At 39.2% G+C, this 20,416-nt stretch overlaps 2 protein-coding genes across 2 annotated transcripts; one reads left to right on the top strand and one right to left on the bottom strand.

The window, feature by feature from the left end:
* The first annotated feature begins 16,328 nt into the window (after positions 1 to 16,328).
* Positions 16,329 to 19,493, top strand: mgme1 (mitochondrial genome maintenance exonuclease 1). Its single transcript, XM_046042740.1, has 6 exons — positions 16,329 to 17,205; positions 17,295 to 17,532; positions 17,633 to 17,765; positions 17,941 to 18,071; positions 18,539 to 18,627; positions 19,002 to 19,493. The coding sequence occupies exons 1-5, from the start codon at positions 16,692 to 16,694 to the stop codon at positions 18,576 to 18,578; spliced, it is 1,056 nt and encodes a 351-aa protein (XP_045898696.1). The 5' UTR covers positions 16,329 to 16,691; the 3' UTR covers positions 18,579 to 18,627; positions 19,002 to 19,493.
* LOC123966599 (glycine N-acyltransferase-like) lies at positions 18,557 to 19,260 on the bottom strand. Its single transcript, XM_046042741.1, has one exon. It carries the CDS (start codon positions 19,236 to 19,238, stop codon positions 18,807 to 18,809), a length of 432 nt encoding a protein of 143 aa, XP_045898697.1. The 5' UTR covers positions 19,239 to 19,260; the 3' UTR covers positions 18,557 to 18,806.
* Positions 19,494 to 20,416: the final 923 nt, after the last annotated feature.

Below are 20,416 nucleotides of genomic sequence, written 5' to 3'. Positions count from 1 at the left end.
CATTTCAAGATACAATCACCACAGCGGGTACAATCAGCGCTTCTGTCAGACCAACCAGTACAAGCAAAATAGACGCGACTCACCTATGAAGCCTCATAGTAATCCACTGATCGATTATATTCCAACAAAAATGGTCTTGTTACGTTGTCAAAGGTCCAGACGATCCAATCCAGTTAAACATTTAGTCCAAAACACATTATTCCATCAGTAAATCACCAGGGACTGCTGCCGCATCGTTTCATATTTGCCGGTGTTCTGACGATCTATACTGCCTTGTTGAAAAATGGTACTGTAGCACAAATCGATAGCAGAGTCTATCGAGTCGCTCTCGAAAAATGCTACCTTATGTGTTCCCTTTTCCAATTCCATAAAGTTATAACTCTCACAGTATTATGACATATTCTGTTTTTTGATTATATTTGTAGTGGACAACAGTGTGGATTTGTGCATTTTATATTAAATAAATTTGAACTACTCAAAACTATTGCCCTCTCCCTGAGAGAAGGAGGAGGGTTGAGATCAGCTTTCAACAGATGGCTGAAGAGACCCCAACAAAAGAAAGGGGGTGGAAAGGTCGTCTTCCCTAAGTGCTATTCCTGAGCAGTTGATTGTAAAACTGGCCACCTTTGGCAACAGCCGAGATAAGCCTCTCGGTGTCTGACTTTTAAACTGACAAAAGGGACATTAAACAGCGATTAGCATTTCCCTGAACAGCCTATCGGAACTCTCCTTGAAAGGGGGCAGGAAACCCTAAACACACACGTAACCGTGGCAACTAACATTGCTCTGTGTTTCATTACCTCATCAAAGGGATACTCCGTCACGCCTAGGTGTGACAAAATCCATGACACCACAGACAGCCCTGAACTTTATGTAAACAAAGACTGCAGTCTCCAAAGACTCAAAGCATTAACTGTCTAATTAAATAATCTTTTAGTTACTTGATTACGTTTGCCTCTATTTGAGTAGTTATGTTACCATGTTGTTGCTATCTGTTGATGATATTATTTCTGAAAAGAATCTACATAAGTTACTTTTGCAGTGTTTTAATTTTCAGCAAGATTAAGGACACTTTCATTTAATGTGTAACCAATGCTTGTTCACAATACTTTCTCACACAATTCCTTTAGAAATTATAATAAATGTCATACTATACGCTGTTAGTTGCCAGTTTGAATTTAAGGCCAAATAACTAAATTTCCCAGTTCCTAAGGAAAGATTGTTTTTGGATTAATCTAAGCTTTCCTCATGTAACCTGAGCTCCCCCAAGTGGACGAAATAAGTATTACATACCATCGTCAGAAATGCCGTTAATGTATAAATGTCACTCATTATTTGTCATGACCAGTAATTTGACAGTGTTTTCCTATTACCAAATGCTTAAACTTAGAACGGTACTGTTTGACCAGTGAGGTTTGATTGTGGAAAATATTTGATTATAATACGCGCAAAAGATTTTCTTTTATAGACATTAAAAGTTTAGAAAGACAGTCCCTCGGGAAACCAGAAACGCTCCCTGCGGGAACGAATGACTGCCCTCTGGGGGAACCACGCCCCAGACAACAAAAGAGCGACACACAACGTCGTCTGCTCTTCTCTTCTATTCCGCTCTCCCCGCTCTGGACGCTTTGGCACGCGAAGTCTTTGTTTCGCTTGAAGCTACACACGCGAAATGCCGCGACATCAATTTTTCCCTCGTTTAACAGCAACTTTACTTGTTTTTATTTTTTCTTTCTTTTCGTTTGTTAAAAGTTATCAGTCCATTAAGTTACACTAGTTAATTCAAGAACGACCCAGTTTATTTTTAAGCATTATACGTCGAGCTAAGCCCACGGAGGTCGGACGACGCCACATGGCCCGCCAGCAGCAACAAAGGACGACTGAAACCTGACCCGAGACAGGGTCGGGAAGGCCCCCCACTGCAAGTTTCTTCCACAAGCCTACCAGAAACGGACCCCGGAGAAATTCTCTGGCAGAGAAAGCGACTGGCCAACAGCTTTAAGTTGTCCTAACCAAGAACGCGCGGACTCTGCCAGTGTGAGGCCGTTGACCAGCAACCCAGCGGGGAGAAACGCAAGCAGTAAGACCAAAGCCCTACATTCTGTGGTCAGTGACGTCGAATAGTTGCTAACCCATTTATCTTTAGTCCAGCATATGTAATCTTTATACCCCTAGACAAATTTAACCGAGTTATCATCTAATTACATTCATTAGTTGTCGTATGATTCAAATGCTTCCCACAATCGAACCTCCATTCTCACTGTTTACCCATTGTTTATTTCACTGATGTATTTAACCACCTTTTTATATCACCTTAGTTAGTTAATAAATTCACTGTAACCAAGGAATTGTGTGTTGCCTATTTCTAAGTCCCTGCCAAGAGAATTTACCCTTTAGATATGAGACTGACTGATTGATTTAAGATAATTGAGCGATTATTAACTAACTGATCACTGGTGAATAATTGTATAATTATTAAAAGCTACCTAGAGGTCCGGAGACTCTAGGTTAATAACAACTCCGGTGGTGCCCCGCAAAACAAGAGATTAATATTGTCTGAATATTAAAATTCATAATTGGGTATTCTCATAAATTTATTAAAATTCATAGCTAGTTTAGACATGCTACATATTATAATATCATTTCAGGGGTAGCATATTCGGATAGACTAATATCCCCTATCAAATAATGCTCCCACTACAGAATCATCTTATATTGCACCACTACTCACTCCTTGTGTACTGTACGGAGATGGGGAGCATGTTGAAATACTATATTATGCCATCTTTATTTAAGATATCAGGGGTAGCTTATTCTGATAGACTAATAATGATTTTTTTTTTTGGAGGTTACTGACGATCAGCCTCTTTCTCGACGGCATTCCCAACAGCAAGGTTGCACAGATTTATGGGCGTGGAAACAAACCACGCTTGTGGGTCATACGCTTGCGCAGAACCCCTAAGTAGCTCATCTTGATAGGTAGCATAAATCGACAGAACACCAGCAGACGTGGTTCGTATGTCATGTGTAAGGAAGGGCCAGTCCCTATTATTTCGTGGGTGGGCCGAGCCAATTGCAAGCAATTGTGCTGATGACTGGCACTTCGTGTAGCCAAGAAAATTCTGAAAATAAAGATATCCAGCTTTAAGTAGAAAGTTCATGATCTACCAGCAAAAAAACATGTCTGCCTCAAGCTACAGAGCAATGCAGCAGCAGTAGTGATGGCAAGTTTGAGTCTTTTGACAGACTCGTTCATTCAAATCTCGTTCATTAAAATGAACTAATCTTTTTTTGAGTCATTTCATTCATTTGAACTAAGCTGGTTATTGTGGCGCTGCAGCCCTCTAGTGGGCGATTAAAAAACAGCGCCGTTCTCAAACACGGAAGGCTGCCTGGCTTGCTTTATTTGACAAAGTATAATGCACAAATTCATCTCTTGATTACTGTATGTCATCATTATATAAACCCACTTGGGACCACAACCAAATGCAAACCATGTAAAAACCACAGAAATATGTTGTCTATATGCAATCCACTACTCTGCCTAAATCCTTCCATTTTCACAATCTTTCCCGAGTATACAACCAGACCAGCCACATAAAGGCTTATGTATATAATTACTATCATTATCTCTGAAGTGCTCATTCATACAGTAGCCTAATGTCCCTATCCATGAGTAAAATATTAATATCAGATTTGCAGTAAATATATTGAAGTAATAAGCTTGATACACTATATGAATAAACACACTCTTATTAAAATTCAACCAATTTAATAATAATCTGGATCAAGCCACCAAGTTCTTAAAGAACTCCAGCACAGAGAGAGGAACAAAGAATTATTAACACATTATATAAACGCAGCAGTTTGGCAGGTCTGGACACAGAATGGGCCACATCAGGTCCGGATTCTGCAGACAAAGAAACACACATGAGCACATCGCTCTCAAACACTGCAGGTTGTTCACCAGTCACGAGCTGTGAAACAACAGCACGGCTCTGTTGGTAAATAAAAAGTAAAAGTTACGTTGCGTTCTCTGGTGGACCTGGATCAGCTGTTAGCTGTTTTCCAGGTCAAGGCTAACGTTGCTACGTGGCTGTGTTTTAATGTTTTAATGACCGGGTCTGTTTGTTTTGGAGAGGAGACGACCTCTGAGGTAATTCGGCTCCAGGTAGAAACCTGTCAGCGCTCTGAAGTGGAGCGGACCCAGAACAACTCTCATCAGCTGTTAGCTGTAATGTCAAACACTAGCAGGACTAAAGTTACAGTGCGGCTGTGTTAAAACTATAACTTAGCACAACATCACTGCTGTAATAACGTTATGCTTTATTAAAATGTCACATGATTAACAAAATAGCTATATAATGTCAGTCCAGATACAGTTACCTGACAGCCGACCTGCCTCTCATTCTCCGGCGCTGGCAGTCACTCAGCCTGCTGAATGAACGAAAGACTGAGGAGGACCCATGTGAGCGGTGAACGAGTAGTTCATTCCTGATCCACAGTAGCTGTCACGTGACAAATGAACGAGTCAGACCTAGAGACCCACAGTTGAGAGTCGTGAACTAATCAATACTGTTTCCTGTGCTGATGAAGCCCATGCAGCTGCCGTGTGACGAGTGAATGCAAGCTCCTTCACGCATGCGTGAAAATGAACGAATCACTCACTGAGACAACCCGTTCCTCCAGAGTCATACACACGACTAGGTCTTATGAACGAAATTTTCTTTGAACGACACAACACTAAGCAGCAGCCGCCTGCCGCCAAGGGGCGGTGCTATTTAAAAAAAAATATGCTAAGAAATACACTTCATACACTACATTTTTCATGGTATTGGTATGAAATTTAAACTAGGACTAGGTAAGGCTATGCATGAATTTTAAAGCAATGTTAATGTACATTTTCTCTATCACCAGTGGGAGGCAGCAATGCACTAACAGTTCCTAGTCTGCCAGAAAGGAACAGAAGAAGAAGAAGAGAAATCAGACAGATAAATTTGTATAATCCATGCATTAAGCTAGAAGAGTCATTTTCAAGAAATTGTAGATAAGACTAATGTGCTTTGGGTTGGGGATTATAATGCTCATAATGAATTGTGGGGAAGTAAGAAGAGAGACAGAAATGGTCAAATTATAGAAGATTTTATGGACAAGAATAATCTAGTTGTGTTAAATGATGGTTGTCCTACTTGGTTTAGTACAAGTCGATCAATGTCATCTGTTATAGATATTACAATTGAGTCAGCAGATTTAGCATCAATCAGTAGGTGGAAAACAATGGATCTTTATACAGTGGGAAGTGATCATGTGCCAATAATTTGTAAATCTGGTAGGTGTCTAATCGAGGAGCCAGTTAATTGGCCCCTGAGGCTTAATTATAAAAGACCTAATTGGATAAAGTTTGAGGATCAAGTAAATATAGGATTAACAAGAATAGATAGTGAAAAAGGAATAGATGAGTGGAATAGTTCTCTAAGCAAAGTAATGTGGTCAGCTGCAGTTAAGAATATTCCAAAGAAAAAAGTACCAGTATGAGGATCAATGGTACCATGGTGGACTCAAGAATGTAATGCTGCAGTCCGAGCTAGGAATAGGGCATATAAAAACTTAAGGCAACACTTATTGTAGAACTATGCTTTTGAACATAAGAGGCTTAGAGCTAAGGCAAGACGTGTAGTTAAGGAAGCAAAGAAACAAAGTTGGAGGAATTTCTGTAGTAAATTAGGATCAGATACGCCTTTAAAAAAGATTTGGAATCTAGTACATAGAATGACAGGAGTTTTTAGGCAGACAGCAATCCCAGTCCTCCACTGTGATGAAGCTGTAAATAATAAAGAAAAAGCAAATTTGTTGGTCAAGCAATTTCAAAACGTTCATAGTTCCAACAATGTAAGTGAAGTAAACAGTAGAAGGAGATGTCAAATAACAAGAAATAATATGACTAAATTACAAATAAATTGTGACAATTCTGATGGTATTAATGTGTTTTTCTCAATGGAAGAGTTAAAAAAAAGCTATAAATCAGGGGAAAGATACCTCACCAGGGAGGGATGGACTGGGATATCAATTATTTAAAAATTCTGGAGAAATGATAGAAGAAGAAGCTCTTGCCCTAATGAATAATGTATGGAAGAGTGGAGGTCTTCCTAAAAAATGGAAACATGCAGTAATCATTCCAATTGTGAAACCTGGAAAACAACCAGATAACCCTAGTTCTTACAGACCGATTGCGTTAACCTCTGTTTTATGCAAAATAATGGAGCGCATGATAACAGATAGACTTGTGGATAAACTGGAGAAAAGCGTTTTTTTTGTGGAATATCAGAGTTGATTTAGACAAGGTCGATCAACAATGGATGCTGTTTTAGACTTAGATAGTGACATTAAAAAAGCCATTGCAAAGAAAGAAGCAGTTGTAGCACTGTTTCTGGACATTGAAAAAGCCTATGAGATGCTTTGGAAGGAGGGGTTACTAATTGCACTTTATGATGCTGGAATCAGAGGAAGAATGTTCAACTGGATTAAGAACTTTCTATGTAACAGGACAATTCAGGTGAGAGTGGGAAGTGAATTATCAGAGGAGCATGAGGTAGAGAATGGAACCCCTCAAGGTAGTGTAATAAGTCCAGTGCTTTTTAATATACTAGTCAATGGTATGTTTAGTAGAGTGGGGAAAGAATTTAGGTTTTCATTGTTTGCAGATGATGGGGCCATCTGGAAGCGAGGGAGAAACATCTATATTTATGGCCAAATGCAAGCTGCATTGGAGAAAGTCACTGAATGGGCTAATGACTGGGGCTTTAAAATATCTACAGAAAAAATTAAATACATGATATTTGGACATAAGAAGAAAATGCCAACACAGGTGTTACAAATATACAATAGGAAGAAAGAGTGAAGAACTTTAAATTTTTAGGAATATGGTTAGATGAAAGGATGACATGGAAGAAGCATATTGAGATGCTTTCGTTAAAGTGTGGGAAAATAATTAATGTCCTAAGGTGTGTGGCTGTGTCTGATTGGGGGGTGATAGTGAATCTTCAATGATGATATAGAGCAATGATAAGATCAACTATGGATTATGGCTGTGTGGTATATGGATCAGCAGCCCCTTCAGTAATTAGCCAACTTGATAGAGTCCAAGTAAAAGCCCTTAGAGTGTGTAGTGGGGCATTTCGTACAACTCCAATACCAGCACTATTAATAGTAACAGGGGAGATGCCATTAGAAATAAGAAGACGTAAAGTTGGTTTGAGGTATTTTATGAAACTAAAAGGACAGAACGGAAAACTACCAACAAAAAACCTGTTGAGTCAGCATTGGGAGTTTATGGGAACAGTGAGAAGGGTCAAAATAAACTTTACAGAGAAACATAAATCTATGGCAGATGAAATTGGTATTGTCAACTTGAATGTATGTCCACCAATATGTTGTTTCGGATATACCATCATGGTTGATCCCAGATCCCATTGTTGACTTATATTTTATGGAAACAAGCAAAAGAAATATGTCAGAGGCTGTAGTGAAGAAGATAAAAGCCCAGATGTGTCAAATATGGGGAGGCTATCTACAAATCTATACTGATGGGTCAAAGGATCCTGAGAGCGGTAAAGTGGCTATTGGTGTTAGCATACCAGAAATTGGTTATAAAAAAGGGTGTAGGATTCCAGACCACATGTCGGTCTTCACAGCAGAGCTGGTGGCAGTGCTATGGGCATTAAGGTGGGTTGAAGATAACAAACAGGGGCATTCAGTCATATTTAGTGACTCACAGCAACTCTAATTACAATTAAAGATACTAAAATAAAGTCAAGACCTGATTTACCTGTGGAAATTATGCAGGTGTTGTATAGAATTTACAAAGCAGGGTATGAGGTGGGGTTTCTGTGGATTCCGGCGCACATGGGTGTGGAGGGTAATGAGGAGGCAGATGGGGTGGCAAAGAAGGCGATGCAGGAGGAAAGAGTTAAAATTAATTTACAGTATGGGTCACCAGATTACACAGAAATAATAAATAGATCAGTGAAAGAAATGTGGCACAAATCATGGTAAAATGAAAGGAAAGGGAGGAAATATTACTCAGTACAAAGAATTGTAGAGAAAGGAAAATGTGCTTTTAGATGTAAGAGAAGAGCAGTAGTTCTATCCAGATTGAGGTTTGGGAATTGTGGGCTGAGGAGTGGGCTGGCTCTGATTGGTAAACATCCTGAAGGAAAATGTGAATGTAGAGAGAAGGAATCAGTAAAGCATGTATTAGTTCATTGTAGAAAGTACTCCTGTCAAAGGAGGAAATTGTTTAGAGACCTGGGAGCAATTGGAGAAACTATTTTTAGCATACCCACTCTACTTAATTTGGATAGTTGGAACAAAATGAAGAAACTGATTAAGTATCTACATCAAACGGGACTAAACAAGAGGAAATAGGCAATCACCATTACATGCGAATAACGAACAGAGGAGCAATACGCCATAGATGCGCCTAGTCTGCCGGAAATAAGAAGAAGAAGAAGAAATCAGGACGGCGGAAAGATAAGAAACAAATCATTTTTTGAATACATAAATCAGTGGACAAGAGAATTGAGAATGATGCAAGGAGACATGGCACTTTACACAATTCATCTACCTATTCTCTAAAATTGGAACAATATCTGAATAGTGGGAAGGGATCATATCTAAACATTTTTACAGATGGTGCTAGGGAACCAGAGAGTGGGAGAGCAGGTTTTGGGGTGTATATAGCTCAACTGGACCTGAGGATTAGCAAGAGAATTACAGATGGAAGTTCTGTCTTTACAACAGAGCTACTGGCAATTCTTTGGGCTCTGTGGTGGATTGAGGATGTGAAAATAAGAGAAGCCTTAATCTGCTGTGATTCTGCAGCTGCCTTGATGGCCTTGAAAAGCGGTAAAGCAAAATCTTGTCCTGATATCGTAAGTGAAATTCTAGCCGTACTATTTAGAGTTACAAGGATTGGTAGCAATGTTTTGTTCTGCTGGGTCCCTGGACATGCTGGGGTTGGAGGAAATGAAGTAGCAGACTTTTTAGCAAAATCAAGCTTAAATAAGTTAGAGACAGATATAAATATAACATTGGGAAGAGTGGAACTAAAAGAAAAAATTAAGGGGGGCACTAAACTAAAACTAACAAAAGCAATTGAGAAAGAAATGGGTAAGATCAAGTTTGCCAAATATTTGAGTAATAGGAGGCTGCTGGTCTTTGCTACAGACCAACTGCAAAGAGAGAGGTTTCTCAGAGCAGAAACACTTAATGGGGAAAGGATCAGTACTCATATCCCCGGGAATGCAGCAAAGCTTAGAGGTGTTATTTATGATGTTCCTTTGGCAATGACAATGGAGGAGATAATTCAGAAAGTGATAGGAGGGAAAGTGGTGAAAGCCACAAGATTGCAAACACAAAGAAAAGGGGTGAAAACTGATAGCCTGTCAGTAGTCCTGGAGTTTGAAAAGGTTATGCCAAAGAGAGTAAGAATGGGATATCTGAGCTATGATGTAAGAGAGTTTATCCCAGCACCACTTAGATGTTTCAAGTGTCAAAGAATGGGACACACTGTTGGACAATGTAAAGGAAAACAAAGATGTGCTCGGTGTGGAGGTGAACATGAATATGGAAAATGTGGCCAGAATACAAAAGTGAAATGCTGTAATTGCGGCGGTGAGCATAGCGCTGCTTTTGGAGGATGCCGTGTTCAAAGGCAAGCTAGAGAGGTAGTGAAATATAAAGTAACTAATCAGGTATCTTATGCTGATGAAGCAAAAAAAGTGAAGGAAAGTGAACTATTCAGATCCAGTGTTACACAAGTAGTAAATAGAGATCAAGAGTCTGAGAACAGACGAGAAATTGAGGTTTCGTCTCCAACACCAAGTCAGAGGCAAACAGAAATAAATCCATGGATAAAGGATATTAATGAAGATACGCTGATTGTAGGTAAAACCAACTTTGTTGCTTTCATCTGTAAGACTGTAAATGTGGCAATACAGCAGAAGAAAAAAAGTGATAGAATAAAGACAATTGTAGAGGCAGCCATAGAGATACAGGGGATCACGGAAGTTACAGCTGAACTGATTCATGAGATGTTGAACCCGACTAATTATGATGGAGTATCTCAAGGTGATTAGCCTCATTATGGTATTTCATATCCTCCACTGGAATGCCAGAAATTTAATTGCAAATGGACAAGAGTTCAAGAAGGTTGTAACTGATCTGGAAGTTAGACCTGATGTTATGTGTATACAAGAAACTTGGTTAAGACCACATTTGGATTTTGTCCTACCAGCCTACAACTCGGTTAGATGTGACAGAATTGGAAAACAAGGTGGAGGATGTGTAACATTTATTAATGATACTTTAGCATATAGAAGGGTAACTGTTCCAAATGAGTATGAATGTGTAGTAGTAGAAATGTGTAGTCCCAGAGGAAATATCAAAGTAGTCAGTTTTTATAATCTGTGCAAAAAATTATCATATAATATAATATGGTGTAGAGACTTCAATGCTCACAATACTCTGTGGGGAAGTGACCATACAGACACTAATGGAGAAGAAGTTGAAGAACTAATTGAGGAGAGATCACTTTCTTGCCTTAATGATGGAAGAAGTACCAGGGTTAATGTTACAATAAATTCAGTTTCTTGTATAGATCTTACTTTAGTCTCTGTTAATATGAGTAATTTATGTGAATGGAATGTAAAGAATGATACCAACATAGGGAGTGATCACTTTCCAATATTGTGCTCCATGAACTTTGATATGTATGTTCAGGAAGGTTATGTAATAGAGAGATGGTGTTTTCATAAAGCTAACTGGGAAAAATTCAGAGAACTTTGTACTGAGTATAGTGAAAGAATATCGATGGATGGTGATGTAAATAGCTGCGCAGTAGCAGTGACTTCCATGATTATTAGTGCTGCAATAACCTGCATCCCTAAGAGCACAGTGAATGAGAAAAAGAAAATAGTTCCATGGTGGAACGATGAATGTAAAAATGCTATAAAAGAAAGAAATCATGCATTCAGAATTTTAAAAAAGCATTTGAGCCAAGATAACCTGGTTGACTATCAAAGAAAGAGGGCTATGGCACGGAAAATAATTAAGTCATCTAAGAAGAATGCATGGAGGCAATTCTGCTCCTCCATTGGTAGAGAAGTTAAATTGGGTGGGCATTTGGACAGTGATCAAAAAGATGAGTGGGAAAAGAAAATCAGTAAAAATCCCAGTGCTGATATATGTAGAACACCTGGCAATTACAAATATGGAGAAAGCTGAGCTACTAGGTAAGAAGTTTGCAAGTGTACATAGCCATTTAGACGAAATACATAAACTTGGATAGAAGAGGTGAGGCCTGAGAGAGTTGTCATTTGTTCAGACTCCACTGCAGCCCTGTATAGTTTGAATTCCAAAAAGACAGTAAGAGATGATCTATTGATTGAAATATGTGCAATAATGCTGAGAATACAAAGAGCTGGAGTTGATGTGCAATTTGTTTGGGTCCCTGCTCATGTTGGTGTTGATGGGAATGAGGAAAGCAGATGAAATTGCAAAGACAGTGTTGAAATTAAAAGATGATGAAATAATGCAAGTTCCCTGTAAAAAAGGAGAGGCCAAATCATTCATTAGAAAAGCAGTGAGTGACGTATGGCAGAAGAAGTGGGACACAGACACTAAAGGGAGACACTATTACAGCATACAGAAATCAATTAAGGTGAAGGGTTTCAAAGGGAAATGTAGAAGAGATGAAGTGTTTTTTTCAAGATTAAGGCTTGGACATACTGGGTTAAAATCAACGCTTTATTTAATGGCATAATATATATCTGATAAATGTGAGGTTTGCAATGTTCCTGAAAATGTCGAGCATGTCATCATGAAGTGTAGTAAATATAATTCTGAGAGAAACATCTTACGTGACAAGATATATGAATTAGGACGGGGATGGAATTTAGAAGGGATTTTAGGGATGAGTGAGGAAACAAGGGAATTTTCTCAAATCTACAGGATTAGATGATAACATATAGTCTTTTTTTGTTGTTGTTGTTGTTGTTTGTTTGGTTGATTTAATTTTGTTTTGTTGAGTTTTGTTTTCTATTTATTTATTTACCTTTTGGTTCACTGAACCTGTAACCTGAAGTACTAAAACCTTGATATTACACACTCCGGTACAGTAGGTGGCGGTATGCACCTGAACAAGTTGGTTGCGACCCTCCATAAAACCCAGAGCAGAAGAAGAAGAAGAAGCAGGCGGGAAGGCGCGGAAGTTTGGAGCTACGTGGAGAGAGTGAACGAACGGTGGCCGGAAAACATAGTAGCATCGAACTTTGTTGGCGGATCTGCATAAACTGTACTGTGAATGTAACATCATGTCAAATAGTTCAGATGGGGATGAGATGGAGTGGATGATGTCCAGATCTGTAAGATTGAAAAGGGACTTGAGAGAAAGAGAGAGAGGGAAAAGTTGGTCAGAACATAGCGAGACCGGCGAGGGAAGTAATAACAAGAAACTGAGATCTAGCCAGAGTGAGAAACAGAAGCCTGAGAATACGGAGAAAGTGCAAGGAAACGATTGGAAAGTTATAATTGAGTTCAATCAGGATGGTGGACACTATCACCCAATTAAACTTACCAAGGCGATTGAGAAGGAGATTGGCAAAATCAAATTTGCAAGATTTTTGAACAATAAACGAATTCTGATACATGCAAGCAGCAAACAACAACAAGAAAAGATTCTTAGTATGTCCACACTTCAAGGCGAAAGGATGAAGGCCCACATCCCAGGATCAACAACAATAAGGCTATTGTAGAAGCAGCAGGAAAACTTCTTGATATGAAAGATATCAAAGCAGATCAAATACATGCATTGTTGACAGTAATTGAAAATGGAAATACACAAACTGAGGGTTAGGATGCTTATAATGGTTCTTCACATACTACAGTGGAACGCACGAAGTCTTATAACTAATGGTCAAGAATTCAAGAAGTACATTCATGAATTAGATGTTGTTCCAGATGCAATATGTGTACAAGAAACTTGGTTACGAGACAGACTAGATTATGTGATACCAGGGTTTAGTTCTATAAGGTACGATAGACCTAACAACCAAACTGGTGGAGGGTGCATCACCTTTATCAAGGATGGGTTGGCCTACAGGGAATCCCCAAGCTCAGAAGATTCAGAATGTATAATAGTTGAAATCTATAGCCCAAGGAAAGAGGGAAACATTAAATTGATTAATTTCTATAACCCATGCAAAAACTTAGATATCAATAAACTGAATGAAATGGCAGGGACTGTATACAGGAAAGAAATATGGTGTGGGGCAGCAATCACACAGATAATAATGGGGACATAATTGAAGAAATGATGGAAGAAAGATCACTGGTCTGCATTAATAATGGACAGGGAACACGAATGGATGTGAACAGGGGTAAAACATCATGTTTAGATATCACACTGGTATCAGATAATTTGGTAAACGCATGTGAATGGTTTGTTATGAATGATTCTACCATAGGAAGTGACCATTTTCCAGTTCTCACTATTATTAACACAAATGTATGTTTCCAAGAAGGAAGTACAATTAACAGATGGTGCTTTGAGAAAGCAGACTGGGAAAAATTTAGGTTATGTTGTACGAAGTCAGCAAACCTTGTGACGTTAGAAGGTGATGTAGAGGAATGCACAAAGCAAATTACAGAACACATTATAAATGCAGCACATTTAAGTATTCCAAACAGAACAACAAAGGGCAGGAAGAAAGTGGTCCCCTGGTGGAATGAGGAGTGTAGCAGAGCTGTAAAAGAACGAAACAAAGCCTTTAAAACATTAAAGAAGAATTCATCACAAGAGGGTGTTTTGGATTTTCAAAGGAAAAGGGCAGTGGCACGTAGGACAATTAAGTTAACCAAAAAGAAATATTGGAGAGAGTTCTGTTCCACCATAGGTAGAGGTGTAGAGTTAGGGGACATATGGTCTATGTTTAAAAGAATGAGTGGGAAAAGGAAAGCGATTAAAATCCCAGCTTTGATAGATGGAGGAAAGACGGTGGTGTCAGACAAAGAAAAGACAGAGATGTTGGGTAGGGCTTTTGCGGCTGCGCATAGTGGTGATCACCTTATGGATATTCATAAGCAACAGAAAGACCTGGCACTCAGAGAAAATAAGGATGTGAAGCTGAAGAGGGAGGATGGTACAACAACTTTAGATGTGGATTTTACAATAACAGAACTCAATATAGCTCTGCTTGGCACGGGATATACAGCCCCAGGACAAGACCAGTTATGTTATGCCATGATCCCGACAGCTGCCAGTAGGGTCAATTAAGCTAGTGTTAAGACTGTTCAATAAAATATGGAAGGATGGAATAATACCGAGAAGTTGGAAAAGTTTAGCAAACCTGCTAAAGACCCAACCAATCCTGGTAATTATTGACCCATAGCTCTGACATCTCACTTATGCAAATGGTTGGAGAGGATAACAGTTTGTAGGTTATCACATGTAATGGAACAGAGAGGACTACTGAGTAATATACAAAATGGATTTCGGAAAGGGCGCTCCACAACAGATGCTCTCGTTAGAGTAAGTAATGAGGTAGAAAAGGCACTGAAAATGAAAGAGCTGATGTGTATTTTGACATTGAGAAGGCATATGATACTATGTGGAGGGAAGGACTACTTATTAAACTAAATAGAATGGGGTTTGAAGGAAGGATTTATAACTGGATACTAGACTTTTTAACAGATAGGAAAATTAGAGTAAAGGTTGGATCAGAAATTTCTACAGAGTTTAAGGTAAATAATGGCATTCCCCAGGGGAGCGCAAGTAGCCCTATATTATTCAACATTATGATTAATGATACATTTTCAGATTTAGATGGACACATCAAATCAGCGTTATATGCAGATGATGGGACCATATGGATGAGAGGAAGAAATGAGACATATGTGTTAGAGAACATTAGGAAAGCAATAGGGAAAGTAGAGAAGTGGTCATTCAAGTGGGGATTTAAAATATCAACAAGCAAATCCTGTTATATGGTGTTCACAAACAAGCGAAAGTGTCATGTAGAAAAGCTTTTTCTATATCAGCAGCCAGTGGAAAAAGTAAATGAATTTAAGTATTTGGGATTGTGGTTTGATAGTAAGTACACATGGAAAACACACATAAAGCAATTGGAAACTAAATGCAAACAAGTTATTAATTTACTGAGAGCGGTGGCGGGATGCGACTGGGGTGCTGATAAACAGTCACTAATTGACATATATAGAGCATGCGTGAGGTCATCAATAGATTATGGTTGCATAGTATATGATGCAGCAGCAAAAACAACATTGGAAAAAATTTATAAATTACAATACAGAGCCTTACGGATATGCATTGGAGACATTAAGACAACTCCCATTAACACAATACCCATAGAAGCTGGAGAGACACAGAGGACATAGAGGAAGTGGGAATATGGACTAGCAGCTATCTGAGAAACAGTTTCCATAATTATCTAAAAATCTATATAGATGGATCTAAAAACAAACAGGAATGTCCACACATTCCTGTTTGTTTTTAGATCCATCTGAATTGGAATACATATACCAGAATTCTAAATAAATATCTCAAAACGATTATCAGATAGGCTATCCGTATATACAGCAGAAATAGTGGCAGTCATTATAGCATTACAGTGGGTTGGAGAGGTCAGACCTGATAGGGTGATATTATGCACAGACTCCTTAGCAGTTATTAAAAGCATTCAGTCAATGACATCTGTCAGAGAAGACCTATTGATAGAAATGTTTCACAACTTGTTAAGATTACATCGGGGAAGGATAGATGTTCAGTTTTGCTGGGTGCCAGCTCATGAGGGAGTAAATGGAAATGAGATTGCAGACAAACTAGCAAAAGAGGCATTACAAAAGGAAATAACAGTTCAAGGAAGGAAAAGGAGAAGGAACAGCCATTAAGAAGAAAGGTACTGAAATATGGCAGAAATGGTGGGAGGAAGACAGGAAAGGAAGGAGTTACTATAAAATACAAAAGTCTGTCAGTAATAAAAATTGAATGGCACCTTGTTTTTATTGGGGAAAAGGAATAGTGAAAAGTGTGAAAACTGTGGGGTTAAAGAAAATGTTGAACATGTTTGAGTTGGAAAGACAGATATTTCAAGATAGGGTTCAGGAAACAGGGAGGGAATGGAATCTGATGGGGGTATTGGGAACAGAAGGAGAAGAAAAGGGTATAAGAATCACCAGGAAGGCATTATTTAAATTTCTTAAAGACACTGGGTTGGTGAACAGAATATAAGAGCACCTTATTGAGGTTGATAGCTGAGTGATATGATGTTACACACTCCAGTACAGTAGGTGGCGGTATGCACTTAAAAGTTGTTTGCAATCCGCTATTAACTAAGAAGAAGAAGAAGAAGTAGAAGACGAAAATGCCGTACCCGGAAGTCCCAGCTACGGAAGTGTGTGCAACCGAACAGGCGCGTCGTTCAGAAACAGTTGTGTTTGTTTGGGCGAGTTACTCAGGAACAAGTCGGGGCAAGTACCCTCACCAAAATGAAGGCAGAAATCTTAAATGTAATGTAAAAGCATTGAAGCCACTGTACGCAGGCCTATGTTGTTAGATAGCCAATAGGCCTAAATTTTAGTATTTCAAGCTTGTAATTAGTGTAAAAGTCGCCAGAATGTTCATTCTTAAGCGCGCGGTGTCCGTGGGAGGCATTATTGTTCTTCAATGCACCTCCCTCTCTGTGGGCAATTTCTCTACTAGCCATTGCCTAACATCCTCAAAGCGAAACAGCCCGTACAGCTCAGTGGACAGTGAGCGCTACTCTTCCCTTGTGAAGTCTGTCATGTCATCCAGGGTCAGTTCCCAAACCCCCGAGAGTCTCCAAGCGGAGGACGAGCATATGTATGGACCTGTTGTCAAATCTCAGGCGCCCTCCTCAAAACCAGAGAGGGTCCCTAAAACCCTTCATCCCTTCTTACACTGTGAAGAGACTGCAGGATCTGAGGAGCCAGAGTCAGGACCTCTTGCCCGGATTGTGTTAAACCGAAACCAAGGCAGGTCTTTCATACCGAGTGTGACTCGCATTCTTCAGCAGACGCTTTCCCCAGAGCAGATCTTCTACCTGGAGAGATGGAAGAGGAAGATGATCGCAGAGCTTGGAGAGGAAGGCTTCAAAGAATACACCCAGAGTGAGTTTTTGGAGTAAATGTAATTTGGGTATTGTGGGGTTTCCAGAGGCATGACTAAAAAGTGACTGAACTTTGTTGTATTCAATCAGATTTATTCAGGCAAGGGAAGCTTTTCCATTCAGCTTTGGAGGACATTCTTACATCAGGGGCAACATGGAAAAACAAAAATCATTCAGAGAGACCAGAGTGTCCACCTGAGGTAGGGGGATACATGGAGAGCATCTCTCACATACTGGAGGACGTCAAAGCAGTGAGAGCTATCGAAAGCACTGTGCAACATGACACGCTCAACTATCTGGGAATTGTGGACTGTGTTGCTCGCTACAGGTAAATTTGCAGACAAATGTAGGCTGGACTTTTTCCGTACCAGACTTGACGTTTCCCACCAACCTTCACTACACTCACACGGTCCATTTTTGTACCGCAGGGGTGTACTTTGTGTTATTGACTGGAAGACTTCAGAGAAGCCCAAACCATTCCTGAGCAATACATACGACAACCCTGTTCAGGTGGCAGCCTATGCCGGGGCTCTGAACAACGATGGCAACTACAAATACCAGGTGATCTACTGAGAGCATTGATGATCTCATAATTCTTTGCTTGATCATGTAACTGATTCCTTGCTTTAAAGATAAATGATAGAATCTTAAAAGAATATTGAATCTTTGTGATTACTGTGTGTCTGCCACAGTGTACGACACGGCCTCATACGCCACTACTCTCGTCCTATTGCAGGTGGAAAATGGACTCATTGTAGTAGCCTACAAGGATGGCTCACCTGCCCACGCTCATCAGTTGAGCTCAGAGCTGATGTTGGATTACTGGAAAACTTGGTTGATTCGTCTCGAAGAGTTCACAGAACAGAGGTGAAACAGTCGCAACACTTTGTTCTGTTCCTTTAAAAATAAAAGTCAATTCTGTTTCCACTTTTGTTTTTAATACATCATGTTTTTTTCCAGAAATAAATGCATTCCTACTGTTTGATTATGTTGTTATTAACCTGCTCTCGCTGATAGTATTTGCCTCCATAAACTAGTAAAACTGAAAATTTTAGTTGACCAATCACGTGCCTTGAGAGAAATTTCTAATGTAATTGATAATTTATTAATGAGGTAATAGTCTCAAGACATCACTTTGGGCTGTAGTTACTTGTGATGGCAATTTCACATGGTAGTTGACCTTTTACAGACCAAATTATCAATTGAAAAGATCATTTAATAATGAGCATTGGCATAACCTAAAGCCCTGCCATGAGTTTTCATTTACACCTAGCACCAGAGCAGTAATAAATATTCACATCATTTACATTAACATTTTATTCTTTTTGTTTCAGATCCAGTCATGCATCAAGTGCTTTTTCTGAAAAGAGATGAGATGTGTAAAGAGAAATCTGCAAGCGCATGTCCACTGTTACAGTTTAAGGCAAGTGAACCTGAACAGGAAGTACAACATGCTCCCATGCAGTATCATGAGCTTTTTCTCCCTAATTTCTGACTAGATTTTTCAGTTCACCTTTCCCCTTTTCTGTGCTGCAAAGGCACATTTATTAGCAAACATTCTGAGAGCAACTTAACATTGTAGGGACTTCTTCTTTGAGATCTTTAAAGATCACTGAATATAAACCAGGTTTCTCTGTATGAGGGATCTTCAATGAAGCCCAGGTTTTTAAAGAGCCTGTATGAGAGCATGTTCTCCTCCTCTATGAAGCAATACACTGGGTAGCCCTGAGTGTGGAGTTTCTTGGCCATGGCGCTGACCAGGACTCTAGCAAAGCCTTTCCCTCTGTGCTCTGGCAGAGTGTACAGAATCCTCATGGCACACGACGCATAAGTCAGGATCCAGGACACGGGCTTTCCTTCTGCATCCAGCACGCAGCAGGAGGGGAAGTTTGCGAGCATGTTCCGGATCATCCTGGCAGCCTCCCCGCTCTTTCCAAACTTCCACGTCTGATTCACCAAGCCAACGTGAGATTCATCCAGAGAGCTCACTGAGATCCCTGAGCTGATGCAGAACAGAGCAGAATCCTGTTTCATTAATGAACTATTAAACCTAAGAGAATGACTCTGTGGCACACTAGACACTAAAGATATCATTGCATGGATAGGCTTTACCTGTCTATAGAGGGAAGGTGTCCTCCCGTATCATCATGTGACACACTGCCAGTTTGCTGCTGGCTATATCTTTTTCTGCCGCCACTGCTTTGAATTTATTCACATGACGAAGATTAATTCCTTGAAAAGAAATAATAAAGTTATATTTTTAGTAAAGTTATTTACAAACAGGTGAAACTGAGTTTGGCATTTGTGTTTTTGTGTTCTGAGAAAGTGAGAAAGAGATATATAGAGAGAGAATTTAATTTTCAGAGAGGATCAAATACAGTTTAAGAGCAACTGAATTCATTTTCTTACAATTACACTCCAAACTAATTCCTGATTAATAAATTAAATAATTCAAATAATGCTATTGAAATTCAGTTTTTTAATGTATGTAATTCAGATTGTGCAATTTAAATTATTCAAATTCAGGCACTAGTGAAACATATTTCCGCCCATAGTTTTACATAGGTTGCTTAGAGTAGAGGGTTTCTGTTCTCTCGTTTGCTAATTTCTCTTTTAGTATTTACCTATGTGTTTTTTGCTCTCATAACTGTTTGTGGTGTATAATGACATAAAAAGCCAAATTTACATCTTAAAGGAAGCACTGGAAACATCACTTATACTGTCAGGTGTCCAGGTAGCATAACTGCCTCTTCCGTTATTATGTCTTGTCACTGAGTGATGTAAGAATCATGCTGCTATGTAATAGCAAATTACTAAATAAGTAAAAAACAGCTATATAATAGGAGTGCAATGAATATACGGTCATTGGATAAGAGGTATTTGCTAGGAAAAGAAACGGAGTAAGAGCTAAATGAAGTGACTTTCATGTTATTATTAAAGAGACAATGAAAAGAAGAAATGTGCTTATTGCTATTACCAAGACAAAAGTATCTGGTCCAATCAATAACAGTGGACTTCCTTATGGTTTCCTTCAGAATAGGTTCATCATTTGCAAAAACCAGTGTGTCTTTGAAGAGATCACCCTTCTGTCAGAAAAATGGGATGTGAAGATACTGCCAATACAGAAATACAAAGAAACGATATGTATGTAGATAAGTAGTTACCTGTTCATATTGTGGTTTGCAGACAAGGAAAGTATACCGAAGTGCGTA

The sequence above is a fragment of the Micropterus dolomieu genome, unplaced genomic scaffold (assembly GCF_021292245.1).
Source record: "Micropterus dolomieu isolate WLL.071019.BEF.003 ecotype Adirondacks unplaced genomic scaffold, ASM2129224v1 contig_13784, whole genome shotgun sequence".
Classification (NCBI taxonomy): Eukaryota; Metazoa; Chordata; class Actinopteri; order Centrarchiformes; family Centrarchidae; genus Micropterus; species Micropterus dolomieu.
This window is presented reverse-complemented; position numbering and strand designations above follow the sequence as displayed.